At 40.8% G+C, this 27,587-nt stretch overlaps 1 protein-coding gene across 2 annotated transcripts; it reads left to right on the top strand.

Annotated features, from left to right (window-relative positions):
• On the top strand, positions 1-26,452 carry PRKAA1 (protein kinase AMP-activated catalytic subunit alpha 1). Of its 2 annotated transcripts, none has more exons than XM_076361783.1 (9): positions 1-165; positions 6,843-6,984; positions 9,953-10,046; positions 11,779-11,923; positions 13,686-13,773; positions 14,676-14,900; positions 19,301-19,787; positions 20,161-20,303; positions 23,241-23,308. In XM_076361783.1, the coding sequence occupies exons 1-8, from the start codon at positions 36-38 to the stop codon at positions 20,293-20,295; spliced, it is 1,446 nt and encodes a 481-aa protein (XP_076217898.1). In that variant the 5' UTR covers positions 1-35; the 3' UTR covers positions 20,296-20,303; positions 23,241-23,308. The 2 variants fall into 2 exon arrangements, with proteins under 2 accessions (XP_076217898.1, XP_076217899.1); XM_076361784.1 differs by having other exon boundaries at positions 11-165; positions 20,161-20,287; positions 23,241-26,452.
• Positions 26,453-27,587: the final 1,135 nt, after the last annotated feature.

Here is a 27,587-nt window from a genome sequence, read left to right as displayed (position 1 = left end):
CCCGCCGGCGCTCCGGCCCGGCGCGGGCGGGCACTATGCGCAGACTCGGCCCTTGGCTCAAGATGGCGGCGGCGGATAAACAGAAGCACGAGCACGGGCGGGTGAAGATCGGGCACTACATCCTGGGCGACACGCTCGGCGTCGGCACCTTCGGCAAAGTCAAGGGTGAGCGGCGGGGAGCGGGGCCGCCGCCTGCCCTGCGGAGCGGCACGGTCCAGCCGGGCTGCGGGGACGGGGGGCAGCGCGCCGGGCGGGCGTGTCGGGCTGAGCAGCGGGGTCTCTCCTGCCGCTGCCGTCAGCGGCCATCTCACGGTGGCCGGTCCGGTGGGGCTGGGCGGCCGCCGAGGCCTGGCCGGGGAGCGTGCGGGGGCCCGGGGGGAGAGGGAGGGGCCCGCGGCGGGGCGTGTGGGGGCTCGCGCCGCCGCCCCTGCCCGGGCTTGTCCCCGCTCCGCCTCCCGCCCAGAGAGCTGAGCTTCGCCGGCGGCGACGCCGGGAAACCTGAGCTGCTGGGCACTGCCCGGGGTGAGTCACCGGGCAGCGGCGGCGCTGGCAGCGCCGTCCGGCGGGGGCGGAGGGAGGGGGCCGGGGGGAGCGACTGCAGGCCGGCCGGCGCAGCCGCCGGAAGGCGTTTCACGGGCCGTTGGCGGGGGCCTCGGCCCCAGCCGCGGTGGCTGCGGGGTGGGGGCCGCCGGCCGAGCGCGGTGGTGTGGAAACAGCGCCGGGTGCGGTGCGAAAGCCTCTCGGAAAGAGGAGTTGTTTGCGCTGGCTTGCCGGGGGCGGGACTCGCAGTCCCGCAGCGGAAAGTAATGGCTGGGGGAGAAACAGCTTTCTCTTCTGTATTTACGGAAATAATTACTGGAAGCTTAATGATGCTGCAGTTATTTAAAATAGCACCGGATATGTAATGAATAGGGAGTCTTAATTCTTGAGCTATCTGTACGTTGCATTTTGCTGCACAGGTACTAACACTTGCTGTCCTTATTAGGAAGGCAAGATTTCTCCCTGTACAAAGAGAGAGATAAGCATGAAAAGATGAGTCTGGGATTATTGGGACTAACTGGCAACACAGCTGACACACAGATATGGAAAGACTTCATGCTAAATCTAGTTGACCAGTGGTTATCGAAGTCTTTTTTTTCAGCTCAGAGTTCAAAAACTTTTCCCAGTAGGGGTGAAGATGCCATGCTGCAAATTTGAAGCCTAGTAGAAATAAAATAGAGGTTAAACTTTCCCTTGATGCTGTCCACCACCGGTGGAAAAACTGTGCATTAGCTTATACTGTTTCTGCTATGTTGTTTGTGAGAATTATTCAAATATTGGGTTAGGTAAATTTGAAAACATCTCACAAATGAGTTAGACTGGACTCAGGTTGTATTCTTCAGGAGGTTGTTTATGGTTAACCTAATGGATTGCTCATGATTATAACCAGTAGAAAAACACAGCTTATCCTGTTGTATCTCATGCGCTAGCTGACTTTTAACATGATACCTTTTTACAGTAGGAGCATCTACACAATGTTCTCTGCACAAGCTCTCTCAACTATTGGCACGTTCTGAAGAAATTACTAATGTATAGAAAATAGTATATTTGTCTCTAAGAATGTCTAGGAAAGCAGCGGAAAATATTTTGAGTAGCCCCCTCGAGCCTCTTTTCAAGGCAGGCTTATAAAGTTAAACCCCCAACCCCAGCCTCTTAGGAGCAGTGACCCACAACTCATGGAGGGACTACATGGTTGAGGGGAGGAGTCAAAGATGTGTTTTTTTTTTCCCTGGTGCACTGCATAAAACTAAGGTTGGCATACCCATAACTCTTCTAATATGCTCTTAGATTTCAGAGCGCGCTGTTTGCACTACTGCTGCTGTTCTTATCTGTATTGGCAAAAACATGCCTGAAGTTGAAGCCTTGAAAGATGGTCAATTTGTGGAGCTACTGTTATTATTTTAATATATTATTGAACGTTACTCCTATTAATATTTCATGAAATACAGTTAGCTTGAAACACTTAATTGAAAAAAAGAGTTGCCAGTTTTATTATAGCTCTATTTCCATAATACCCCTCTGTCTGCCTTATTTGATTGTTGTTAGGTGTTCTTTTAGGCTGCTTTGTAACTGTTGATTATGTGAAGAGTACATGCATGCATGTACGAACATATTTTTTTTTATTAAGGATGGGAGAGAAATCACCTTGTTGTGAAATGCAGCATCATTCTGCATACTGAATAACTTCCTTGAGTGACTTGGGAATTTATTTATGATCTGGAAGCAAGTGTTAGTGTTCATGGATTAATGCTCTGTTTCCATACACAAATTGTTTTAAGTTTTTTTTCCTTGTCACTAGGTGATGTACTGTGTTAGTTTTGTCTTGCTTTAGCTGTACTTAATAAAGGACATATTTTATCTATGGTGAGCTCGTTTTCCTTCTGAGCACACATTTTCTTCATTTAACACCAGATTTGTGATTGTTTTCCTGTAATCTTCATCATTTTCCTACTCTGGTGACTGATACAGTTTCATCAATTGACAATAAAGTGAAAACTTACCAAATGTGTTAATTTTTTTTAAATTAAGTTAGGGTTTTCCTTGAGCTCAGTGATGTAGGGGGTCAGGCATATGGCTTCTTGAAAGTGGATCTTTAATTTTAACAGCGGTGGCAGCCTGAAAAGATTTAACTGGAAAACCAGTGCTTTACATAGTAACTGTTCAAGGTTTTCTGCTGTCAAGGTAGCTGTCAGATGAATTCACGCTGCTGCTTACCCTTTTGCCCTCACAGATGACTGTTTCTGATGTGATGTTTTTCTAGTTTAACTGTGTTCATCTGGCTGTACCAGCCTGAATTAACTGCTGACTGACTCAATTCACTTGACTGTGCCTCAGATGGACAGTCATGAAGGAGACAGCTGTTTCTAGCCAATATCTAGGCAAAGCTAAAATGCCACAGAAGTGAAAAGCTGTGGGGTAGAAGAGAGTACTGAACCTACATCAATTATGTGAGACACATTCTTATTTAAACTTCATCAGGATTCAGTGTAAAATATCTATCACTATTTTTGTCAATTTTTTTTTAAAAAAACCTGCTGATGTTTCCTGCTGACACCAAACGCAAACTTTTATTTCCAGATATTTTTGGAAATAAAGTTAGCTTTCATAAAAGGAAGAGTAGTCAGGCTTCCAGTGAGAAAATGAGGGATACTACTTAAGGTTGTAAATGTACAATAATTGTTACAGTCTATAGAACTAGGTTAAAAACCCTGGTCTGTATAGGTTGCAAAACTGATGTAAATAGGTCTTCTTGGTCAAGGCAATGATAAGAGACCTGGAAATGGACAGTGAAGATCAGTTTGCTATCTAATGTTGTACAGCAATATACCTTTGCACAGCATTAACTCATGAGGCTTTTTGTTAGTGAAAACATTTGTTTAGCTCATACTTTTAAAGACTACTTTCCTCTGAGCCTCGGGTTGGCTTTTTGGCCTATTGCAGAAATGTTTCATTTAATGAAACATATACATGTTTCATCAAATACAACATATGCTTGTTCAGCTTTTTTTCTACAAACTTGGTGACTGCTACCTGTATTTCATTAAGAATGTTGTATTTACTCTGGATGGCCTCGTAATCAGTTTTCTTTTCCAATTGAAGACCTGATGAACTGAGTTTAGAGGCTGTTGCTCCTGCACTTCAACAATTAAAAGAAGTCACTGCTGCTTTGAGACTTTGTCGCTGTCTTGGAAATCTTGGTGCTATGCATAGCCACAGTGAAGCTTGAAGGCAATTGGTATTATCAGAGAATAAAGAAATATAGGTAAATACTAGGTCTGTAAAGTGAACTTCTTTTTGTAGTGATTCTTTTGAAGGACTGATAGCTGGTTGAGGATTAGGGTGACTAACATAAATATATCTTGATTACCTCTAATTTGTGAGCTTTCCCAGTAAAACTTCTGTCAAGAGGTAATACGAAGCAGGTTTCAGAAAGATAACACTGGCTGCTTACTTTTCTACATGATGTTATCATCTGAGGTCTTGCTTTCAGTTCTGTCTTTACACTGAATTCAAAAGTAGTCAGCAGTCTGTTACCAGTTAGTGTCTGCTGTTTTACTGATAACAGATACCTTGAACCATATCGAAGAAAAGTGTTATTTTGTGAAGTAGATGGTTATTGGAAACTTGTATCTTAAAAAGCTAGATTTGTTATAATCTTAAATTGAATTTAAAAAGGGAAGCAAAAATTACTGAAGAAAATAGCGATTCAATTTGAAATGTCTTAAGCAAGTGAACAGGCTTTTTGGGATCTTTTAGCACACACACAAAACCACAGTATGTTTTCATGACAATAATTTATTCAAAGTTGGCAAACAGTTGAAGAAGCAGAAAATCTTGTTTTCTCCCAGTCAATGAATAAAATCAAGGCTTGATGCACACAGTCTTAAAGGCTGTGACAGGTAGAATTGATTTCAGTCAACTGCAAATGTTACTGTAATTACTTTGAATGAAAAATGTGTTTTGAAAAACGCTTATGTGCCTTGCATATTGAACATAGGTTGTTGTAGCTAGTAAATTACTTTCGAATGTTTTTCTGAGTTCTAATGAAATTCCAGTTTTCGTCTAAGGTGGACTGACAAATCAGAAAAGAAACAAATTGGCTGATAAATGAGACTTTATAACACAATGCATGTCAGAACCGAATATTTATATGTGAAGCTGTAGAATTGCTCAAATACATATGCTACTTACTAAATTAAACACCTTCTTAAATGTACCTTGTAAAGCAAAGGAAGATGCAAATTCATGTGTCTAACTGATTTTTTGGTTCGTTTCTAAGAACCTGTTTCTTACTAACCAAAATTAATGTTAAATTTTAACTTACCAATTAAAGATTTTTTTCCAGATACTTCTGGCTTACTTCAGTTCACGTTATTGATAGGCAAAGACTTTGTAATGCAAATGGAATGGCTACTTTTCTAATGTTTTATGTTAATGATTCATTACTCCTTAGGGTTTGAACGTAGGTGATATAATTTGTTGGGTTCCTTTAAAACTTCAGTCATATTTGAACTGAAGCAAACAAAGGGGATGTGATGCTTTAATTGTAGACCTGGTTGAAAGCAAGCAATTCTCATAGGTGACGTAATTTAACAGTTTTAGGCACTCATCTACCAATGCTTTGTGGTCTGTCTAGAACTTGTGGTGGATGTGGGCTTTGTCCTGCATTCCTCAGCAGTGCGAATGTGCCTGTCCAGTGGTTTGGTTATTGTGGCCATTTTTAGGTGATGGCTCCTCTGAATGAGAGGGTGTGTTTTTTTCACCTTGCAGTCAGAGCCTTTCTGTATTCTCATGTACAAAAGGCATCTCACCACCGCATTATGATGGTTCAGGGTCTTGGATAATCCACTACTTGTTTAAATTCCCATAGGGAAGTAACTAAACGGCTTTATTTTACACAGTGGCTATCTTTTTGTTTGTAAGAATAATCACTCAGATGTTTATCACTATCTCTGTTTCTCTGCTAAGAATTTCTTCTTGCTTGCATTGGTTTTTAGCTCAATATAGACGCAAAAGGCAGCAGGGAAGTTTTGTGTTGAGAATGAGATTTACGGATTGATAGGTGTTTGCTAATTCTACCCAAATTATCTGTTGAATGCAGAAAGATTTTTGTGGATCACTGATGTTTTATCACAGCTTCCGGTGGATATATTTAAATAAAGCTTGAAGCCTGGGGTTTAGTTAAATTCTTAAGTGAGGAGAGGCACCCAGATGAGTGAGTAAATGCTCGGCATAGGTCTGTTAGCAAGTCCATTCAAGTGGACAAGGATGAACCATGTAGGTGTCCCTGGAATCTGGCTTATATTCAGAAGGTAGGAATCAGCGTGGCGAATGAAAGTGATGCAGTTATAATCACTGCCTGCAGAAACCAATGCAGATAGTGAAGCCTTCTAGTGGAAGAGATACTCACCCTCTGTGGTTTATCTGTGATCCAGTGTTGGGTTTAAGAAAAATATTCTTAGCGACTTTGTTGCAGCTACTTCTAATACCACCTGCAAAATTAAGGACTTTAAGAGGGGTAACTGTCTAGGAAAATTTTACATTTTTGAGTTCCTCTGTTGAAAGAAAAATGAAGCTCTCCCAGAAGTAGAAAAGAAACTGAGGAAAGTATGAGGTTGCATGTTTGCATTGCTTCTCGTAGTTACTATTGGATTTTATTTTGTGCATTTCCTGTAGCTTTTGCCACTTACTTTATATAGTAAAGCTCCGATGTTTACTGCAGTCTGTGGAGCTTATATAGGGTCAGACTGCACCAAGGACAGATAAATAATTATTTTTCAAGTAAACTGATCAGCTACTCTTAGTGGTAATTCAGAGTAATTGCTGAAACAGGCTTTCTGAGGGAAGGATAGCAGCGATTTCTTTAAGAATGATCCTTGCAGATAAAGTAGAAGAGATGCAGGAGAACATGTCTGAGTGGGTTGCCCAGTGAGCCAAAAGCTTGGAGTGACTTACACAAGGAGGGAGAATGGTCTCCCTAATTAGCAAGGATGGCAGTGTTTTGGGATATGCTTTGTTTGTTTGCAATAGTGCAAAAATGTAGTCATGCTGCAAGACTTCTGAGGGTTCGGTTTAAGGTTTTTCTTACATATCCCATTCACCTTCTAATGATAGAATTGTGGAAGAAATTGGGGTAGGGCAGAAGAAACGACATGCCATCTGGTTTCAACCCCAACGATAATGGGGATATGTGGAATGCTAACATCTTAACTTGTATTTCTTGGGTACAGTCAAAATGGGCAAATTAATGTCTTTATGGAGCAATTGAAAACCCTGACTAACTTCTTCCTTATTCCTTGCAGTTGGCAAACATGAGTTAACTGGGCATAAAGTTGCAGTGAAGATCCTGAATCGACAGAAGATTCGCAGCCTTGATGTTGTAGGAAAAATCCGCAGGGAGATTCAGAACCTCAAACTCTTCAGGCATCCTCATATAATTAAGCTGTAAGTTTTGCTTGCTATAATCAAATGTACTTAAGTAGTAATCTCTTTTTGCTGTCACTGATCTGAAACATGTTTAAAGGGCAATACTACTAGCAGTATCTTGTCAGGAAAGTAACCAGCTTCCAAGTATGCAGCCCTTTTCAGTGTCCTCTGTAGTGTGTTTTCACAAAACTGACCTCTGCAGGCTGGAGAGCTTTCATTAGATCTTTGCTTACAAATTCTTTGGACAGGTATATAAAAGGTAATGGCATGATAGATACTTATAGTAGCATCCACCTCTGGTTTTAGCTGCTACTTCAGTTTTCTTTTTCTGGTTATATTTGATCTTTTTTCTGCTTAGAAAATGGGTTATTAAGAACAAGATTGTAAAGGGCATTTCTATATAAGTTTGTTGTGTTTTCTTGCTTGAAATATGTTTTTAGTGATGTGCTAGTCAGTGATCTCTGGTCTTCCAATGTAGATGGCGCTCTGTGAGATTTTTCTGAATTAAGGATGTGCAGTTTGTTAAACATATCCTTGATATTTCAGAATTCTTCAATATAGCTGCTACCACTTGTCTAAATGTGGTATTTACAGCGTGCCTGTTTACATCTGTTAGTTGATCAGTAGTTCATCAGTGGAGTTCAGAGTACAATTAAATATGTCCCAGAGTAGACCCCTCATGTGTGGTCTGAGGAAATAAATTACAAATACCATTGATTTTTTTAACTTCATTTCCTGTAAAGTTAACCTGCACCTCCAGAGTGTGGGTGACTTTCACTGTCTTAATCATGGTGTTGGTGTTAGGTTTTTTTATTGTCAGTCTTGTCTGACAATAAAAGACTCCGCTGCCACTGACAGATGCCATCCCTATACACTCCCTTTAATTTGGCAACAGCTCTTACACTGAAGCTGAGTTGAATTGTGTAAGCTCAACTCACTAACTTCTTCAGTGGGTTAGTTTTCAGAAGGCTGTTGAGCTGATTTGGCTGCAAAATTCCTAGTGCTGCCAGTTAGAGTTCATGAACGAGTCCAAAGGACATACCTGTAGCCAAAAGGACATAGGAAGTGTCAGTGTACCGACTGAGATACGGGGTGGAACAGGAGTGTGTACTTGTGGTGTTGCTAAACTGTTAAGTCAGCTTAACAGGTTTCAGATGAGTTTCTTTCCCAGGGAATTATGGGGAGAATTTTTTCTCCTGCATGTGGAGAGAAGGGACAAGATGTAGGAGATAATGGAAAAATTGATGGATCCTCAACTTTTCAGTTGGTCAGCCTGCATTTCTAAAGCAGAAGGATTGTTAGCCTGTGTGTAAATAGCATTTGAGATATAATTGATGCTGTTGGTAGACTTGCTGGTAACTTAGGATCATGCTGCTTGTGCTGTTAGGAACTGGATTGGGGAACTGCTAGGTAGCAGCTTAAGATACTTGGGATAAAGGTAAAAAGTTTTCTTCAGCTTAGTATTGCAAATTAGACAATGTCTAATTTGGAACATTGCTGTGCTTTATGAAAAATTTCATACATGGCTTTAGCAGTATATACAATTGCAAGCCTGTTGCAATAAGATTTTCTTTCTATACCATGCTTTAAATAAAAACCTTTGGAGCATCTCCTTTTGCAGTTTTTGACCTCTAGCAATAGAATGCATCTTGTTTTCCTACGTAAAATTGCCTCTTTTTGCATTCTGGTCTTCTATGCTGTGTGGTTTGGTAACCTTATTGATATTATAGGTATGTAACTATTCCGCAACCTCCTTTTCCATAACCAGAAAAATGAGCTGACTATAGAGAAGCACAGCTGTAACACGTGGACTAAAAGGATTAAAATACTATTTCTGTAGTAGTGTCTTAGCCATGGCTTCAGAGTGTTTTTAAGTACATGAGGTACTTTCAACCAAGGTATTAGAGAGAAAATCGGTAAAGGTAAAGCATCTTGGACTATAAGATCTCAGGTAAAACTAACTTTGAAGATCTCATGTTGATAACTGCCCTAGAAGGGTATTGAGGTTATTGAAACGTTACACTATAATACTAAGCTGTTAAAACAGATACACACATACATGTGAACACACATTGACCTGGACAGCCTGAACTCATTGCTGTCTATGTAGTTCAAGAATAGCTTCTCTCAGTAAGCTGAAGCATGTCTGTTTTTCCCTTTGTCTTGGAATCAGCATTTTGAAGAACGTAGCAGTTCCGTAGTGTATGTGTGAATTCAGTTATTTATTACAATTCAGATATTTGCATGCTTAAGTGTAGTACCTTGGAACATTCATTTTCACCCAATTGCTACCTCCTGTCTTCTCAATATAATATCTGAATTTTGGCTGAAGTGTTATCAGTGTTCATTTTCTTGTTCCGTTAAAAATTGATCACTTCTGACTGCTGTAAGGGGAAAAAATTAAACAACTTTTAGGTAAGGATATGTAGAACAAAATCTCTTAAATGGGGAGTTTGGCCATAAGCTAGTTATTTCAAAACTTCAAAGTTGGGTTTTTTTGAAACTTAATTGAAGTAGAATGATAAAAATATAAATATTATAAAAATATAATAATCATCTTTGTAAAAGATGATATTCATGATTATTAAGAGCAATTTTTTTCTGGTCTTGAAGTACACTTTTTATTTATGGCAAGTCAGGTTTTTTGCATGTTAAAGTTGAAAAGTGTATTTTTGAGGCACTAGCACCAAGTGTCTGCGAGGCAGCACTGTAAATGGTTTCATTGAAATCATTTGGACTAAGCTTAGTCCTCTGAAAGTACAAAGACTGATACTCGTGGTGGGGAATACAAATTTCCTTCTAGTCTTGGTAATGATGGCATCACATAGTGAAAGGAGAGGAAATAGCTTCTGAAAAATAGTCATTCCAGTAGTTGTAAATTGGCTGAAAAATATTTTAAAGTATACTTTATCTGACTCTTTGATTTTAACTAACTGTAACTAGCATTTACTGAGTGTGTAGACTAACAGATACCTTCTTTTACCAGGTACCAGGTCATCAGTACACCAACTGACATTTTCATGGTGATGGAATATGTTTCGGGAGGAGAACTGTTTGATTATATCTGTAAAAATGGAAGGGTAAGAAGTAGTCCAACTCAACAAATCAATGACTTGCATTCTGTTACTGCTTTTGCAACATTCCTGTCACCCGATACTGAGGGGACAGACAGGTTCTTTTGGGGGATCCGTGGCAGAATGATATAATTAAAGCTTTATTTTTTTAACAGGATATTATGATTAGTGTAGCACAGAATTTATGATTAGAGTGGCACGGGATTTCTACAAGCAGAATCAATGTAGTACAATTTATAAGTGGCGTAATATAGAATTTATAATACAACTTAACTTATGAGTCCTAATCACCTAGACCCTCTGCAGATTGGATCAAATCTTCATACGTGGTTTGCTGTATCAATATAACTATCACAATCTAGACTTGAAAATCATATGAAAGAATATGAGTCTCTCGGTCTTTGGAGGAAGCAGGGGATGGTGGTTGTGTCCCTGGCCACTGGGGGGTAATGGGTCTCACTGTCCAGCAGTGGTTCTGGTCCAGGTTCCCCACTTAAGACTTGCAGCGACTTGATCTTACGGACGGTGCTCTGGGTGCTGTTACACTTCCCTGTTCTGAGGGGGTCATCACCACCACCTGGCTGGCTGGGTGCCTGGGACCTTCAAGGCTGGTAAGGAAGGGGTTAATCAGCCTGGTGCCCAGGACTTTTGAGGCCAGTAGGGAGGGGAAGGAGAAATCTGTTTGGTTTGTCTACTTGGTGCACAGGACCTTCAGGGCCTGATAATGAGGGGAGGGGCAGGAATATGTGACTCACTCGGTCACAGAATGGCTGCTTGCCTTATAAAATGGTGTTAGTTATGCTAACCTCATTAGCAGGGGCTGGGAGCAGGGGGTACCGGTTGTACCCTGTTAAATGAAGGTTTGTTTTTATGTATTCAGAATAAATTCTGCTGTTAGCAATTAATGTACTTTATGACTGCATCTTGTTCTGAAAGTAAAAATGGTTTTATGTTAACATGTTTCAGATCTTTATGTATGACTTTCTCATAGCATATTTCCTTCCTCTCTACTGATGCTGATATGTTAATTTACAATTACTGGGTACAAACTGGATGGATATGTATCCAGCTGGAGTAGCTGAAAACCGTTTCTTCAGCATAACCCATTATTGGAAAGCTACCATTGTGCCCTTATTACCTTCTTCTAGTCATGGAACAGTTTCTGTGAAAGCTCTGAAGTCACTTTTGACAAACCATCTAGATAGCCAGGATACTTTTTGTTAGTTGTTAGAACAAACTTTGACATGGATTAGGGCATGTTTGTAGGAAATGCCCAGTTAAGTCTGCTGTTTGGGGCTAGCTGCTAATAGCATAAATAGCATCTAAAGTTTATCACTTCTGTGCTGTGTGTCAGCAGCTGTCAATTTAAATCTTAGGCTGTGCTTAAATGTCAAAGTTAATTGATATTCCAATTAGACAAAGTTAATGTGTGGGTGCTAATGTTTCTAGTTACTGAGTATGTAACATCTGCCTAACCAATTTTAAAAGTGTGATTGCGAAATTTCAGTGACTTTCTGAGTCGGTGGGTATGTTTGTTTTAATCATTTTAGAGCTGTGCTACAAACAATGATGTAAGCTATGAAGGTTTCTGCTACAAGTTCTGATAATCTGCTGTATAAACTATCAACACTATAAATGATAACTTCAGGTCATAGGGAAATTTCCTTTAACTTGTTTTTCATTTATATGAATTATCTTCCACTGTCTCATAATTGTTTAAAACCTTTGTCTGTCTTAGCTTGATGAGAAGGAAAGTAGACGTCTGTTCCAGCAAATCCTTTCTGGCGTGGATTACTGTCACAGGCATATGGTAGTACATAGAGATCTGAAGCCTGAAAATGTGCTGCTTGATGCACACATGAATGCCAAGATAGCTGACTTTGGTAAGCATTGCTATTTTATATCTGATCACATTTCTGGTGTTATTTAGGTTGTGTTAATTACTATGGGAAATATTTAATAAAATGTGTATACTTGAATATCCTGGTGGTGGGACACAATACAAGAACCTGAAGACTATGAATGTAAAGCAAAATTAAGATCTTGCACTTGTGTAGAACTTGTTTTCCTCTCAAGCTTTCTTTTCAGGTATTTTCTGTGACTGGATGAAATTGTGAACTGATTTGTTTGGTTTTGCTTGACAATATTTTCTCTGAAATGCTAAACAGACTTAGTTCCTGACCTTTCCACTTCAAAAGTGGAAAGGTTTGTAACACTGCTTCACCATCTGTAAAATGTAGATGCTTAGCTGTCTTGGAAGTACAGTGCAAGGGCAGTTCATCATGTTTAAGAACCACATTGTGGTCCTCCTATTAAACTACTCTAAATTCACTTTAAAAACTCTAAAGATGTGATTGAAAAAATATGATTAAAGCATAAAAAGTAAAATAAGAACAGTTAATCTTGCAAACTCCTGTGCTTTTTTGCTATATACCTGCCTAAGTGATCAGAAAGCTTAATTGTTTCTACTAGCTGTTTGTGACACAGCTGCTGAGAAGACTGGCAGCTAGTTCTTGGAACTATCTGAATCTGGAAACCTTACCCTATAAACATAGTAAGGTATCCATGCTGCTAGATCATCATTATGTATCTTTTTGTAGACAAAATGGATTATACCTGCCCTTGTAAAGCACTTTAAGGTCTCCAATGAAAGGTGCTAGGTAATGCTGAGTATTCCAAGTATATTTTAAAAGTGTGGTGTTAAATATGTGGGCACTGGGAATCGTATTGATTTCTTGTGTGTAGAAAATGCTTTGGGTGAAATAGCTTATGTGGTGAAGAAATGAAGTATAGTAACTTATAAAAATATCTTCCGTGAACTTAAGTATCAGCAAAGCTGTAGCACTCAGTTAGTAGTATATTAAACAAGAGCTTAAGAAAAGCTTTAGTGTATTAGAATATGAAATATATTCCTTCTCGAAGACTGAGTTCTCTGGCTTATGGTAGTCTTGATCATGCAACCTCCACTGAGGAAACTAGAAGATATTTTCCACAGCTATTCTAGAAGTGGTAGTTCTTTACTGATACTAGGCTATACTAAGGGCTGGTGAATGAAGATGGCCTAGTTCTAAAGTACACTTTAATTACTAATAGAATATCTAAAATCAAACTACTGAAATGCAGTGATTCAGGAGCCAGCTGAGCAGTGTAGGTGTCTAAATTGTGGTGAAGTCATGTGTACTCCTCAGTTCCCTTACTCTGTATAACCTCTTACAGAATTTCAGGCAAATCTGTGGTAGCATCTTCCACTTTGGCATTTAGAAGCAAATGTGGTTTTTAAGACTTTCTTGTTAATGACCAGAATCCTATCTTACTGTGCTGCTCCATATCCCTTAGAGCAACTTTGCTTTCTGTCATGCCTGTCTCATCCAGATTGAACTGTGTTTTGTCTTGGAATTAATATGTTCTGAAATATTTCTAGGTTGTGTGCAATAATGGTTTGATGTTACTCAAATTTCTGGTAAACTAAATGGAGTATAAAGTGGCATGCTCATACAAAAATTTCAGTAATTCCAAATGCTACTTCTTTACCGAGATAAACTTGTTAATTTTCTAATTTGAATTACGAGTGATTTGTTTAAGGTGGTATATGCAGTGTGAAATCATTTTGCTCTCTGAATTTTTAGTGCTCTTACACACTTTCAGGTCTATCAAATATGATGTCAGATGGAGAATTTTTAAGAACAAGCTGTGGCTCCCCTAACTATGCTGCACCAGAAGTAATCTCAGGAAGGTAGTTTCTTTTCTATTGGATACATGTGTGCATGTACTTCAGTGACTTTGCTGCTTGATTCTAAAGGCTACAAAACTAGTTCAATTGACAAGCTTGGTGCTGAGAAACCATGGGCTGAACTTTTAATTGTCTTGATAATTTTTCATTAATATTAAGGCTTCTATGAACTAGCTTTGAATAGTTCCTGTAAGGTGGAGGTGATGTCAAACACCCCAAATACAGTGTGTACAGTGTGCCCAAATTGGTTTAAAAATCTCACTTACAGCTCAGATCTTGGAAGTAGAGGTATGGATAGAATTACAGGCAAAGTCTGCTGTGAAGTTGAGTAGCAGTGAAATATCTGCTGCAGAGTAGATACCTTCAGAGTAAGTAACTTCTCCTTTTTTGGACTCGATGATTGTCAAATCTGCTGCTTTCAGCTACCCACCCTAATATTGCCTCTTGCTGATTGGAGGCCAAATGTCTGTTTTATTCAGACAGTAGCACAGAATATGTGACAAGTTCTGCTATATGGACTTGTCTCAAACTTTTCAGCCTCCCAGATTTGGGGATAGATGACTTTGCACAGATTCCACTAAAAGTGATAACAACGCATAGCATGAGCTTTCTTAGTAGTAGGTGCAAGTTTCTTTGAGCTTGCCATTGTCTTAAATTGCATTTGTGGATTATTGTTATACAGTAGAGAGGAAAACTACGTACTTGTGCCCTGTTATATGCTTGAAGGGGAAGGACACTAAAGTTCAAGGGAGGCATGGTATAGAACTGAAATTGTATAGTACTTGCAGATTAGTTGTCTCAAGTTCATACATTTTTAATTACTGTGATACAGTGTGAGAAAGTAGAGGAAAAAAATCCATTTAAATGTATTAAACACAAATCACTAATAGTTAACTTTTTCCCAGATTATATGCAGGTCCAGAAGTAGATATTTGGAGCAGTGGGGTTATTCTCTATGCTTTGTTATGTGGAACGCTTCCATTTGATGATGATCACGTGCCAACCCTTTTTAAGAAGATATGTGATGGTATCTTTTATACCCCTCAGTACCTGAATCCGTCTGTAATTAGTCTTTTGAAGCACATGCTGCAAGTGGATCCAATGAAGAGAGCAACAATCAGAGACATTAGGTAAAACACTAACTGTCTGATCACAGGATGCTGGAATGATAATCTCAATGCAAATACTCAGAACAAAGAAATCATTCATACTGCTTGTCTGTGTTTTATAGACTGAGATGAAAAATTCAACTTCCGGTGGTTTGGCTTTAGCTCTGATGGTTCTGATCTCCAGTGGCTAATAAAGTATCTATTGGACGTCATAGTAAAACAAATTATATACATTACAAATTATATACATTACATATAGAAATTCTGAGAAACTCTAGGTTTAAGACTGCTATAGCAAAGCTGTTTTTTGCAAACCATTCTGCAGGTAACTACACTGAATTGACTTCTTTGGGCAAAAAAAGTCTTTGTAAGCACCACTATTCTGTACTGTACATGTCTGAGAGGAAGTTATGGCTCTTTAATCTGATAACTACTGCTTTTATTCGTATTTCTTCAGACTCTGAAAAATATGAATAGTCTGTTAAGACTGTGAATATTCCACATGCAAGATAGCACTTCATAGCTTCAAAACCCTGGCATGAATTTGTGTATGAGTGGTAATTCCTGCATCGAATATTGATAAGTTAAAGCTTGTGGGTACAGATAGCCATCATGGGCTCCAGATTCCAAGAGGAGATTCTGGAGAAGGTGACTGCTTTGACAAGTGTGCAGTGGGTCGAATAAAAAAAAAAAAAAAATTGGTAGCTGATAGAGCTGTACTTCATGCAGCAGCTTAGTTAAGTTTTCCCCTGTCCTTTGTAAGAAGCTCTAAGGAGGGAGCCCTGATATACTACCTTAGTGAAAATGCTGCTGCTTTTAGGGTTAGAAGTTAGGAAGTTGGCGATGTTCATGTTCTTTCAGCAGAACAAAAAATGTGGTACACTTATCCCTTGCTACTTTATTACAATGGGAAGTACTTTCTTGCAGAAATCAAAGCACTGTGAGAACTAAGTATTGTAAAACTTGAGTGGATAGGAACTTAGGTTATTTCAGTCATGTTAAATAAGTCCCGAGGAGAAGTGGTGTGAAAAAGATACTGAAAAATGTTGGTTGCAGAGCATTGATAGATTTTGAATCTTAAACAGGTCTGTCCTATTAGCCATAAGACATGTCACTTCACAGTTTAAAGGACAAACTGAGTTTAATTGAATACCTTAATTCTTCTAGGGGATGGGTGTGTGTGCATGCAAAGAGAGAGGCTCACTGCAATGAATAATAACAAAATATTCCTCTGGGTTCACTTATCCAGCTAGGACTGTGCTTTGTAGTGGTATATGAAAAGCTTTTTCTGCTTCCAAATTAACTGGTTACTTCTGATGAAAGTGTATTTTGCTGAACACATTTGTGCTGAGGCATGTTGTCAGGATCACACTGACTAGAGCTTGGTCCATTGTACTGATTTTGGCTGGGATAGAGTTAAATTTCTTCATAGTCGCTTGTATAGGGCTGTGTTTTGGATTTGTACTGAAAATAGTGTTGGTAACACACGGATGTTTTAGTTATTGCTGAACAGTGCTTACACAGTGTCGAGGCCTTTTCTGCTCCTCATACCGCCCTGCCAGTGAGCAGGTTGGGGGTGCACAAAAAGTTGGGAGGAGGCACAGCTGGGACAGCTGACCCCACCTGACCAAAATGCTATTACATACCATATGATGTCATGCTCAGCAATAAAACTGGGAGGGAGGTTGACGGGGGTGGGCTGCTGCTTGGGGACTGGCTGGGCATCAGTCTGTTGGTGGTGAGCAACTGTTTTCATTTGCATCACTTGTCTTTCTTGGGTTTTATTTTTCTCTCTTTGGTTTTGTTTTTTTTTCCTTACATTTTTAAAAAAAAATTCCTTCTAATTATTAAACTGTTTTTATCTCAACCCACAGTTTTCTTTCTCACTTTTACTCTTCTGATTCTGCCCCCCATCCCACTGGCGAGGAGTGAGCGAGTGGCTCTGTGATGCTTAGTTGCTGGCTGGGGTTAAACCACAACTGTCCTTTTTGGTGCCCAACATGGGGCTTGAAGGGTTTGAGATAATAACAGGTTTGACCAGAGCGTATTAGACAGAATTTATAATTATTGTATCTATTAACAGTTGCTGGTCACGATACTGATTTATCTGTTCTTGATACTAGTTTACCTGACCTGTGCCATGTTTCCTTTTTTGCTGTACATGTTAAAGACTGGTGTTGGCTTTTGCAGTTTGCTGTGCTCTGTAGTGCTTAGTGATGTTCTGCCTGGGAGATTTATTATTAAAACACTGGCCTTGAGCTTAATCTGGTATTTGGGCTCTGTACTGAAGCTGTTACGGTACTTCTAGTACCATCTCATGGAGACAGTTAACAATTATATTTCTTCATCCAAGAGGTTTTTTTGGATGAAATAGAGAATGGTACCTTCACCACCTTCTTCTGTGATGTTTTCTCCCTCATTACAATAACTCTTCAGTGTCTTGGAACATTCTTTGGTAATCAAAATACTTCTACTGGTATTTCTTAAAAATATTGTTTCAGCTTTTTCTAAGGTTAACAAGCTATTTAGGAATATCACCTAGGCCCCATGGCAGCGTGGTTATGGGTAGCAAGGCGTGTAGGAGAATATGGGCAGGTATGTAGAAAGCTTGTCACCTCCGATGGTCTGGGACTTCGCTCCCAAACGAGTGTGGGATCCTGATGAAGTGATAGAATGTTTGAAAAAAAAGATGCCCTGGCTATTCCAAAGAGGCACAACTTACTGCACTGTGGGGCCTGGCCTGCACCTACCGAACACTGCTCAATACTATTCAGTACCCTCAAGGAGAAGAGAGGGTCTCTGGATCTGAAAACGTACCAACAGACACTGTGGCTAAGCCAGAGACCTAGCCTTCAACTGTATCAGTTGCTCCTATAATTAAAAAGAAACAATGGAAGCGGAAGTCAGCTCGTTTAGTAAGGGATGAATAAGCTTCTCCTAAGAGGGAGCAGGAGAGAGTATCAGAACAGCCAGCCTGTTCTGCAGCAGAGCAGTCACAAGAACAGGAGAAGGAAGGGACTGAAATCATAAATGAGGCAGAAACCACCTGATCCCTGTCCCTAAGTAAGCTGTGAGTTATGTGAAAAGATTTCAGCCCTCAACCAGGTGAGCAAATTCTCAGCTGGTTACTCTGATGCTGGTATATTGGGGCCCACAGTCAGGAATTAGAGGGTAAGGAAGCCTGGCAGCTGGGATCCCTTGCTAGGGATAAGGCCATTGACAAAGGGATTGTAAAAGGGGCAGGAGTCCTTAGTCTTCGGAGGCGACTCCTGTCAAGTGTGAAGGACAGGTATCCCTTCAAGGAATATCTTGCAAATTCCCTAAGCAAATGGACGACCACTGAGGGAGGTATCCAGTATCTGATCACACCCTGGTGATAATGAGCTGGACAGACATGGAGGCACCAGCTGTGGATGGATTGGCCAGCCAACTCTGAGAAGTCAAAGAGAATCTTGCTTCTTCCATATGGGCCTGTGTCTCGGCTGTGGAGAAGCCCACAAGTTTCTTTCTCACTTATAGCCTTCCGATTCTCCCCACCATCCCACTGCGGGGAGTGAGGAAGCGGCTTTGTGGTGCTTAGTTGCCGGCCGGGGTTAAACCATGACATCTATATAACCGCTCTTAAATCTGTAGCAAGTCTTTATGCTATAGGCTAGAATACTTTCAAAATTAGTGTCATGCGTACCCTTTGGATAGTTGGGCAGCTTACTCTAGGCACACACAAAAAAATCTTATTTTTACTGTGTGATTGGGCAAGGTAAGCATTTGGTTCCTTTTGTATCTTTCCTTTTCCCTCTTATGAATACTAGCCCATGGGTACAGTACTAAAGAGGTACAGATTGACCCTTCCATAGCTTCCCTCAACCCTTTTAAGTCTTGAAGAGACAGCTGGGGGTGTTCTGAATGAAAAAATGATAGGCAGCTTGTTTGGGGTGGGGAGCATGCGACTTCAGTGTTCAAAAATCCATGTGCAAACATTACCAAAAATTATTCATCATCAACATTTCTTAATTTTGTTACGTATTATGTACGTACTTGGGGAGGGATGACTCAAGTGGGTAGTATAAGAATTTCAGTTGAAAATATCTCAAAACTAACATAGTGGCAGTAAAAAATATACCATTTATATAAAAAGCTGGTTGATGAGTTATACATAGATATTTTTGGAGCTCAGGTAGCTGAAAAACTTATAGGAAAGAGGGGTTTTTTTTTCAGTCTTCTGCAAAATGTCTAGCAAAATCTTGTGAAGGCAGTGATTACTTTCCTTTATGTACTGTTTTATTGTCTGTGCTGCACAGAAGGAGACTTGGGCTGACAACCGTGATTCTTTTTGTACAGACTAAAATAATTTTATTTTTTAAAGAATTTAATATTAAAAAGGTTTGCTTTACATACATAAACTTTTTTATTTTTAAATCTAGGGAACATGAATGGTTTAAGCAGGACCTTCCGAAATACTTGTTTCCTGAAGACCCATCATATAGCTCTACCATGATTGATGATGAAGCCTTAAAAGAAGTGTGTGAGAAGTTTGAATGCACTGAAGAGGAAGTGCTAAGTTGTCTATACAGCCGAAATCATCAGGACCCTTTAGCAGTTGCTTATCACCTGATTATAGATAACAGAAGAATAATGAATGAGGCCAAGGACTTCTACTTGGCTACAAGCCCACCGGATTCTTTTCTTGATGATCACCATTTATCTCGCCCTCATCCTGAAAGAGTGCCCTTTTTGGTAGCTGAAGCACCACGGCCTCGCCATACTCTCGATGAGCTGAATCCACAGAAGTCAAAACACCAAGGTGTAAGAAGAGCTAAGTGGCACTTGGGAATACGGAGTCAGAGTCGACCAAATGATATCATGGCTGAAGTTTGCCGAGCAATTAAACAACTGGATTATGAATGGAAGGTAAAAGAATCTTTACAGCAGACAACAGTAACTTTTTTGTTTGATCTGTGTAGTTACACAGTCTAGAAGTCTGAAACTGTGTTCTCCTGCGCTGGAAAATAATCTCATGTGCCTGTACTGACTGCTTGTGCTTGCTGTGCAGGAAGGGTTTTGGGGGAGGCTATTCATGCTGACAGGAAAAAAAAGTTTCTAACACGTCTAACTCTTCTATTGGGGCTGTAGGAATGTTTTTCTGTTGGCTAAAAAACCCCCCCCCAACTCCAACAGATCCGCCTGAAATTATTTGGTAATACCAGTGAGTTGAAATGACAAAAGCAATATGCAGTGCTTTTCAAGCAGCTCTGGTAACTGACTCGAATCTCTTTTGTACTAGGTTGTAAATCCATATTATCTACGTGTTCGAAGGAAGAATCCAGTAACAAGTGCGTATTCCAAAATGAGTCTACAGTTGTATCAGGTGGACAGCAGGACTTACTTGCTGGACTTCCGTAGCATTGATGGTATGTGAAGACTTACGTAAGTTAATGGAGTTGTACGGCAAATCTTTCTGAATGCAAACATGTCTTAATTTACTTGTTTAGAAGTGAAGTAAGTGTTGCCCTTTATTTGTTTAAGCCAATCTAGATCTGTATTAGTGTTTCTTTATTTCTTCCTGGTCTAGTGTTCCTGTGATCAGATAGTTAGCTGCTGGTTGTGGTTTAACCACAGCCGGTCACTCCCCCTCGGTGGGATGGGGGAGACAATCGGAAGGGTAAAAGTGAGAAAACTCGTGCATTGAGATAAAGACAGTTTGATAAGTAAAGCAAAAGCCACGCACACAAGCAAAGCAAAACAAGGAACTCCTTCACTACTTCCCATGGGCAGGCAGGTGTTCAGCCATCTCCAGGAAAGCAGGGCTCCATCATGCGTAATGGTGACTTGGGAAAACAAATGTCATCACTCCGAGCATCCCCCCCTTCCTTCTTCCTTCTTCTTCCCCCATCTTTATATGCTGAGCATGACGTCATATGGTATCCCTTTGGTCAGGTGGGGTCAGCTGTCCCAGCCATGTCCCCTCCCAGCTTCTTGTGCACCCCCAGCCTACTCGCTGGTGGGGTGGGGTGAGAAGCAGAAAAGGCCTTGACTCTGTGTCAGCGCTGCTCAGCAGCAACGAAAACATCCCTGTATTATCCACACTGTTTTCAGCACCAATCTAAAACATAGCCCCATACCAGCCACTATGAAGAAAATTAACTCTATCCCAGCCAAAACCAGCATACTGCTTCATCCCTTAAATAATAGGGTTTTGGGTATATCAGCTCCTGAACTGCTCCATTTTGTGTCTGCACCAGCACTAATACCACTAGTGCAAAAGGGGACAGGGCTGTGAGAGGTGAGATTTGGATCAACCTAAACTGCCTTTGGAGCCTCACCCCCAAATTTAAACATTAATTTAGATCTGAAGTAAGCATGTGAATAACATTTCCTGGTGAAGATAAAGCTTGGCGTCTAGGCATTTAAATTTGGTTTGGACTGTACATTGCTGTACTGGGTCTGGCTGAGATGGAGTTAATTTTCTTCATAGCATCCTATATGGTGCTGTGTCTTGGGTCTGTGACTAAAAACAGTGTTGATAATGCACCAGTGTTCTGACTGTTGCTGAGTGCAGTATTTGCATAGTATCTAGACTTTCTTTTTCCCCACTCTGTCGCACCCAATGAGTAGGCCAGGGATGAGCAAGAAGTTGGGAGGGGACGCAACCTGGAGAGCTGAGCCAGATTGACCAAAGGGATATTCCATGCCATATAATGTTATGCTTAGCGAAGAAACTGAGGGGATGGGGGTTTGGGGAAGGTAGCCTTGAGACTGGCTGGGAATCAGTCCGCTTTGGAGAGGCGGTGAGTGGTTGCCTTTGCATCCCTTTTTTTTCCTTTTTTTCTTTCTCTTACTAAACTATGTTTATTTCTACCCATGAGTTTTCTCACTTTTGCCCTTCCAGTTTTCTTCCCCATTGTGCTGAGGTATTAACTGCCCAGCAGTCAACCCACCAATGCTAGTAGTAGACAAAATTTGAGATGGGAATTGTACGCTTGCAGTAACTGAAGTCTTGAAAGCAGTTGGTCTACCCTGTAGAAAGATATATTTTATAGAGTGACAGTAACACAGCATACAAATCCCAGTTGGATACCTTCCTGAAAATGAATGGAGGAGCTAATAGAGACTGGCCGCAATGCTTGTTTATGGGCATAGTAGACTAAAGCAGAATTACCTACAGCCAATGGTGTAGATGACATACCTAGGAAAACATGCGGCATGGGAAAAGGATTTACTGGAGTGTGACTGGATTGGAGTGTAGGGTGGCTAAGGCTGTCTTATGACAGTTGAATCTGATCTGACTTGGCAGTGCGGTTCTTGCCTCGTTCCTTCTGACAATACAGGTGCTTGCTTAGATCTAGTGGTACTTGATACAGGGGACTAATCACTTTCCTGTACTGACCTACTGCAGTATAGGACAAATGCCATCCCTGTTGGAGGGGAGATGACTGCTTAGAGCCATGCAGCTGGGGGAGGGCAGCCTGCTGCAGTCCTGGCTTCAACTCTCGAGGAAATACAACCCAAGGGCATGGATTTGCGATCTCTCTTCCAACAGTGAAGCTGATTTGACTTTCCTTTCTCTCCACCACAGTTAACTGTTTTCTGTTCCTCTTACCGAACTGTAGTTTAAAATAGCTTTGATGTGAAAAGGCAGTCTCTCCTGTGTTCACTAATTTCTCCTGGAAATAACTTTTCTGGTGCCAGGTGAGAGTCAAACTAACGTTCAGTATTTAAAGTAAGAATAGAGATACTTCAGCAGAACATTACTTCTAAGATGAAACTATTTCTTCCTCATACTGAAGGTAAACTTAAGCTGCTGCAGCCCTAATGTACAACATGCTACGGGGAAAAACTACCAAAAGTGATGGATAAATTAATGTAGATGCTAGCAATTGATGTATCAATGAATTATAATAAAAATGCAAATAATAACAATGTATAAATAACCAAACATAAAGAAAACAAAAATAGAATAAACTAGATGCTAGCAAAAAGCATCTACAAGATGTTTGAACTGTTACTGGACTTAACCTTATGATGCTATCCTGTTTTTGTTTTAAGTAACCTAAATTGAACTGGTAGCCACTGAAATTAGTTCGTGAAAAATATGGTGAGTGCTCATCTAAACTAGATGTAAGTGGTTCTGGAGCACAGTTAGAGTACAGGAATAGTTCACATAAGGGCACTTGCTTCTGTGTTACTATATGTATAAGCTTTTATTTTATATCAAATACATACAGTTTGCAAAAGCTGTTTATGTATTAATCAACATTTTAAAAAACAAGACTTAGAAGTGTGAGAAGGGGAATATGTTTGCTGTTCCTATAACTGATTTGATACCAATACCTAATCTTCCTCCTCTCTCCCCTTGCCCCCCAGATGAAATTACTGAAGCGAAGTCTGGGACTGCAACTCCACAGAGGTCAGGTTCTGTGAGCAACTACAGATCCTGTCAAAAAGATACAGATGCTGATGTGCAAGGAAAATCTGCAGATACATCCCTTACCTCATCAGTGAGCTCTTCGCTTGACTCTTCTACAGCTGACTTAACTCCGAGACCAGGGAGTCATACAATAGAATTTTTTGAGATGTGTGCAAATCTTATTAAAATACTTGCACAATAATTTTGAAGATGGGCTTATTTCTTTTATAGCAATAAGCATGCCTAAATCATAGTCAGATGCTTCCAGTTATAATCAAGTTAAATTAACTAAGGCGCTGAAAAAGCTAGCCACAGAATGCAATTTGCACAGGGATTGAAAAGATTATGGGCAGTTAACGTATATTTTGAAGCTGGAGTGAATTCTGATTGTCTGCTGTCCAATAGTGTAATACAGGTACAGGAAATCACATGCCCTTGGGCAGTGTTTGTAACACTTTACATTGAGTGCATATTAGGCTGCGTATAACATTTAAGTTAGACCTTTGTGGTTTTTTCACTGGTAATACATACATCTGATGCACTGTAAGTAAATGCATACTTACTAGTTTAGTGACCTAAGTATGACTTGTTGGTCACCATCTGCAGTTGTGCCTCAGTTGGTCAGAACTATCAACATCTTCTAACAGTAATGTGGTAAAACTGCTGTGTGTCTTCCCCCTTATTTGACAGTAAATGATAACGAATAGTTTAATTTGTTACAATGTACTACTTTTAACAACTGATAAAATTTGATTAAATGCATGCAGATCCAACCAGGTGGAAATGCGTGTAGGTGCTCTGTAATGCACTAAGGATGAAATTCTGCGGGCTGTGAGTGGAACAATTGAGTCCACAACAATGGAGAGAGACAATGCTGAGAAGACTTGGCACCCCATGGGCTAAAACAAAATACTGCTCTGCGAAGGAGAACTGTCAGCAAGCTGCTGATCTGTGCATAGTGGGGTAGGAGCACAGCAGCTCCCCACTGCTACTGCACGCTGAGAATCCTTTTCCTTAGAAATGTGCATGTAGCTAAGAGCACAGCCTAAGGGCTGTTGCATGCTATTGCAGAATCTGAAAGTGACAGTTTTTTAAAATATGTGTTAATACTTTGATACAGCTGTTTATCACATGTTAACTTAGCATATGCTATATAGAATTCACTTTGCAGTTGAAACTACATATATAGGTTATGTTTTCTCAGGCTGCCTTTATAGCAAACTTTGCTATTTAAATTAATTGTGAAATTAAATAGTCCAACTTTTCAGTTGGAACATTGAAAACTGATCATGACAACTTGAGTGCTAATATTCAAAAAGTTTTCAACAGTAGACTGCAATTACCAGCAACAAATCCTTCTGCATTTATGGTTTTTGCAATGTTTCAGGAAGAAAATTGAACTTAGTACGTTAAAATCACAGCTAGTACTTGCACAAAAACATTCAGTCTCTTGTAAATTGGATATAATTAGTCACAGTTCCACTTTTCATCTAGCATTAATAGACATAAACAGTAAATTATGTCATAAAATGTTTAGGTTTGCATTCAAGAATTAATGTTCTTTTCAAAGTAAACTTAATGACCTACTCAGTTTGAAAGGTTGCTCTCCCAGGGAGAGCCTGGAAATCAAGGCGTTACGATGAACAGTGAAACCTGGACTCTTAAAATGGATGGGGATTCTTGCCAATGACTGAGATTTCATCCATGGAAAACTGCTAGCTACAGATACAAGAACAGTTTAATCCAGGCCGACTGGCTTCAGTCCAGAAATTCATGTTACAAACATGCACAGAATCTGAAGAAACATAAAGCTGCTTTAAGCCCTGGAACTGCTGTAACTGTGTTCTGAACTGGGCGATTGTGTGGTCTGTCTAGTATGCAGGTACAAGTTACAACTTCAGTTCTTTATCTTCAAGTGTCGCACACGGTCCCTGTAGTGCAAGTGGTATTACTGTATCTCAAAGTGGAAGACTTTCCTTAGGTAAAGCTTTGGGTTTAAACTCCCAAGATTGAGATGTCAACATGAAGGACCAGCTGCAAATCCTACTTTTAAGTCCTGTTTTCAGTCTTGTAAGAATTGGTTCTGATGTACTGAATAAATCAGTGTGTTTTTGTTACCCTTTTATTTTGAAATTGTTAAATATTGCACTTGTACAAATACAAACGCACAGGTTTTTTTAATTGTAGTAATTCCTCATCTGGAATTGGTTTGGGATCACTCTTGGCATATGTTAAAATAAATACTTATAAATGGTATCTGCTCCTTGTAATGCTGACCAGAAATGCAAGGTGTCAAGGTGCAAATAGCTTTTAATTTTTATATACTTTTTTGGCCCTCTTGTGCATTAAGACAACCGTGTTTTTTTTCCTTTGTCTTGGTATCTGGAGGTTAAAGTAAGTTTCTGGCAGATGTGTACTGTATGTGTAGTTTTAAATAAAGTAAATTTTATTGGTATGACAAATCAGTTTTGATGGCCAAGAGTTTTCTGATTGAACTGAGATTTTTATAGGGGGTGGGGGAGGGAGGAAGGGGGACTGACAACCTAGCTGAACCCAGAACAGTTGTCTGTTGCGTGACTTTCCTATGCTTTGTAGATCTTGCTGTTGAGACTGCTTTCTTCACATGTTCCTACTGATCTTGCAGACCTTTTTTAAGCATCACACTAGTACCTGCCAACAGGCTGTGAAACAGAACTTCACCGAGAAAGCTGCCAGGGTTGTAAGGAGGCAGTTTATGCAAACACACAAACTGGTCAAGAATGTTACTCTATATTCCTAAGCTTACTCCTGTTGGAGTACCTTGAATTATCTTGCCTTTGTATTTTGTTTTTCAAAAACATGGATGAACCCAATTGTCCATGTGCAATATAACTCACTAGGTAATGGATAAAAATTCATCTTGGTGGTGCAATATTTAAAAAAAAAAAACTTTCATGATTGTCTTGATATGAGTGTTTAATACAAACTTGGAAATAAATCTTATTTTACAAGTTGATTACCATTGTAAGATATGAAGTCCTGTTCTTTAACAAAGATGTGCCTACTTCCTATGTTAATTTCTTTCGACAAAGCTGAATGGCAAAAATGCTTGTTTGTAACTGTGTAACTTTTTAAACTTTAAAAACTTAAAACTAAGTAAACATGAAATACTGAACCATCTTGTTTGAAACTGTGTGCATGCTGTCTTTTAGTGTTACGTATGTCATAAATTAACAGACGAGGACTGTTACACTTGTTTTAAAAACAACAGCAATTACGATTTTAGAATAAGCAGCGACATGACAACAGCTGACTGCAGAATTCCCAGCTAGGCGGGCTGGGCCACCAACTCTGCTAGCCTGGCCCCTGACTGACCGTTTACCCCTGGACCCTGTAAACCCTCTTGCTGCAAAAAGGAATTTCAGGTGGGAGGACCACCGCGTACTCGGTGTGAAAGTCCCCTTTTGCCCTGCCCTGCCGTGACTCGCCTTACCTCGCATCTTCCACCGTGGACGGTTCTTTTGCCTCGGTATTTGCCCCTGTAACTAGCAGCCTGCCTTACATTTTTCTTCCTTTTAGGGAAGAAAAAAACCACCCCTCCTTTTCAGCCTCGGTCGTTTTTCCTTGTAGTGTTTCCTGCCCAGAGCCGCCTCCCCCGTGGGGAGGTCACTGCTCTCAGGAGGAGCAGTCGGTACCGTCGAGCTGTGGGTGACACGCAGCGGGCATTCCCGCCGTGCCTCACCTCTCCCTCTCCGGTACTTGAGCGTCACTCGCAGGTGGTAACCACAGAGCTGCGCCCCGTCACCCCTCCGCACTCGCACAAGCACTACTTCTGCGCCGTACTACTGCCCCGTCACCCCTCCGCACTCGCACAAGCACTACTTCTGCGCCGTGCTACTGCCCCGTCACCCCTCCGCACTCGCACAAGCACTACTTCTGCGCTGTACTACGTGATGCACGTCGCGCTGACGTTGTTTAAAATCCTCAAAGCCTCATCACCCGTCCTGCACCTCCCGCCGTGCAGCGGGGAGCAGGGCAGACGGGCTGGCCCCCGGGGCGCTCCTTTTCCGAGCTGGCGCTCCCCTGCGGTGCCCGGCCGGCTCACGAAAGCTGGATTTCACCGGCACTCCCGCACGCCCCAGCGCCCTCCCGGCCCTCCCCGAGCCGCGGCCTCCAGGGCGGGAGCCGTTCTCGGGGGGGAACGACGGCTCTCGGCGTGCCCAGCGGCGCCCCGGGACTACAGCTGCCGGCATGCCCCGCGGGGCCAGCGGCCCCGGTCGTCCCTGGCGCCGCCCTTCCTTCCCTTCCCGCTGCTGCCCCCCGCC

Source organism: Aptenodytes patagonicus, chromosome Z (genome assembly GCF_965638725.1).
Source record: "Aptenodytes patagonicus chromosome Z, bAptPat1.pri.cur, whole genome shotgun sequence".
In the NCBI taxonomy this organism is placed as follows: Eukaryota; Metazoa; Chordata; class Aves; order Sphenisciformes; family Spheniscidae; genus Aptenodytes; species Aptenodytes patagonicus.
Note: the sequence above shows the minus strand (reverse complement) of the source record. Positions and strands in the feature narration are given on the sequence as shown.

Excerpts from the sequence above, each read along its gene's own strand:
- PRKAA1 (XM_076361784.1), top strand. The coding sequence starts at position 36 with ATGCGCAGACTCGGCCCTTGGCTCAAGATGGCGGCGGCGGATAAACAG. Across the intron at positions 14,901-19,300 it reads GCAACAATCAGAGACATTAG|GGAACATGAATGGTTTAAGC; the intron begins GTAAAACACTAA and ends TTTTAAATCTAG. Across the intron at positions 20,288-23,240 it reads GGACTTCCGTAGCATTGATG|ATGAAATTACTGAAGCGAAG; the intron begins GTATGTGAAGAC and ends CTTGCCCCCCAG.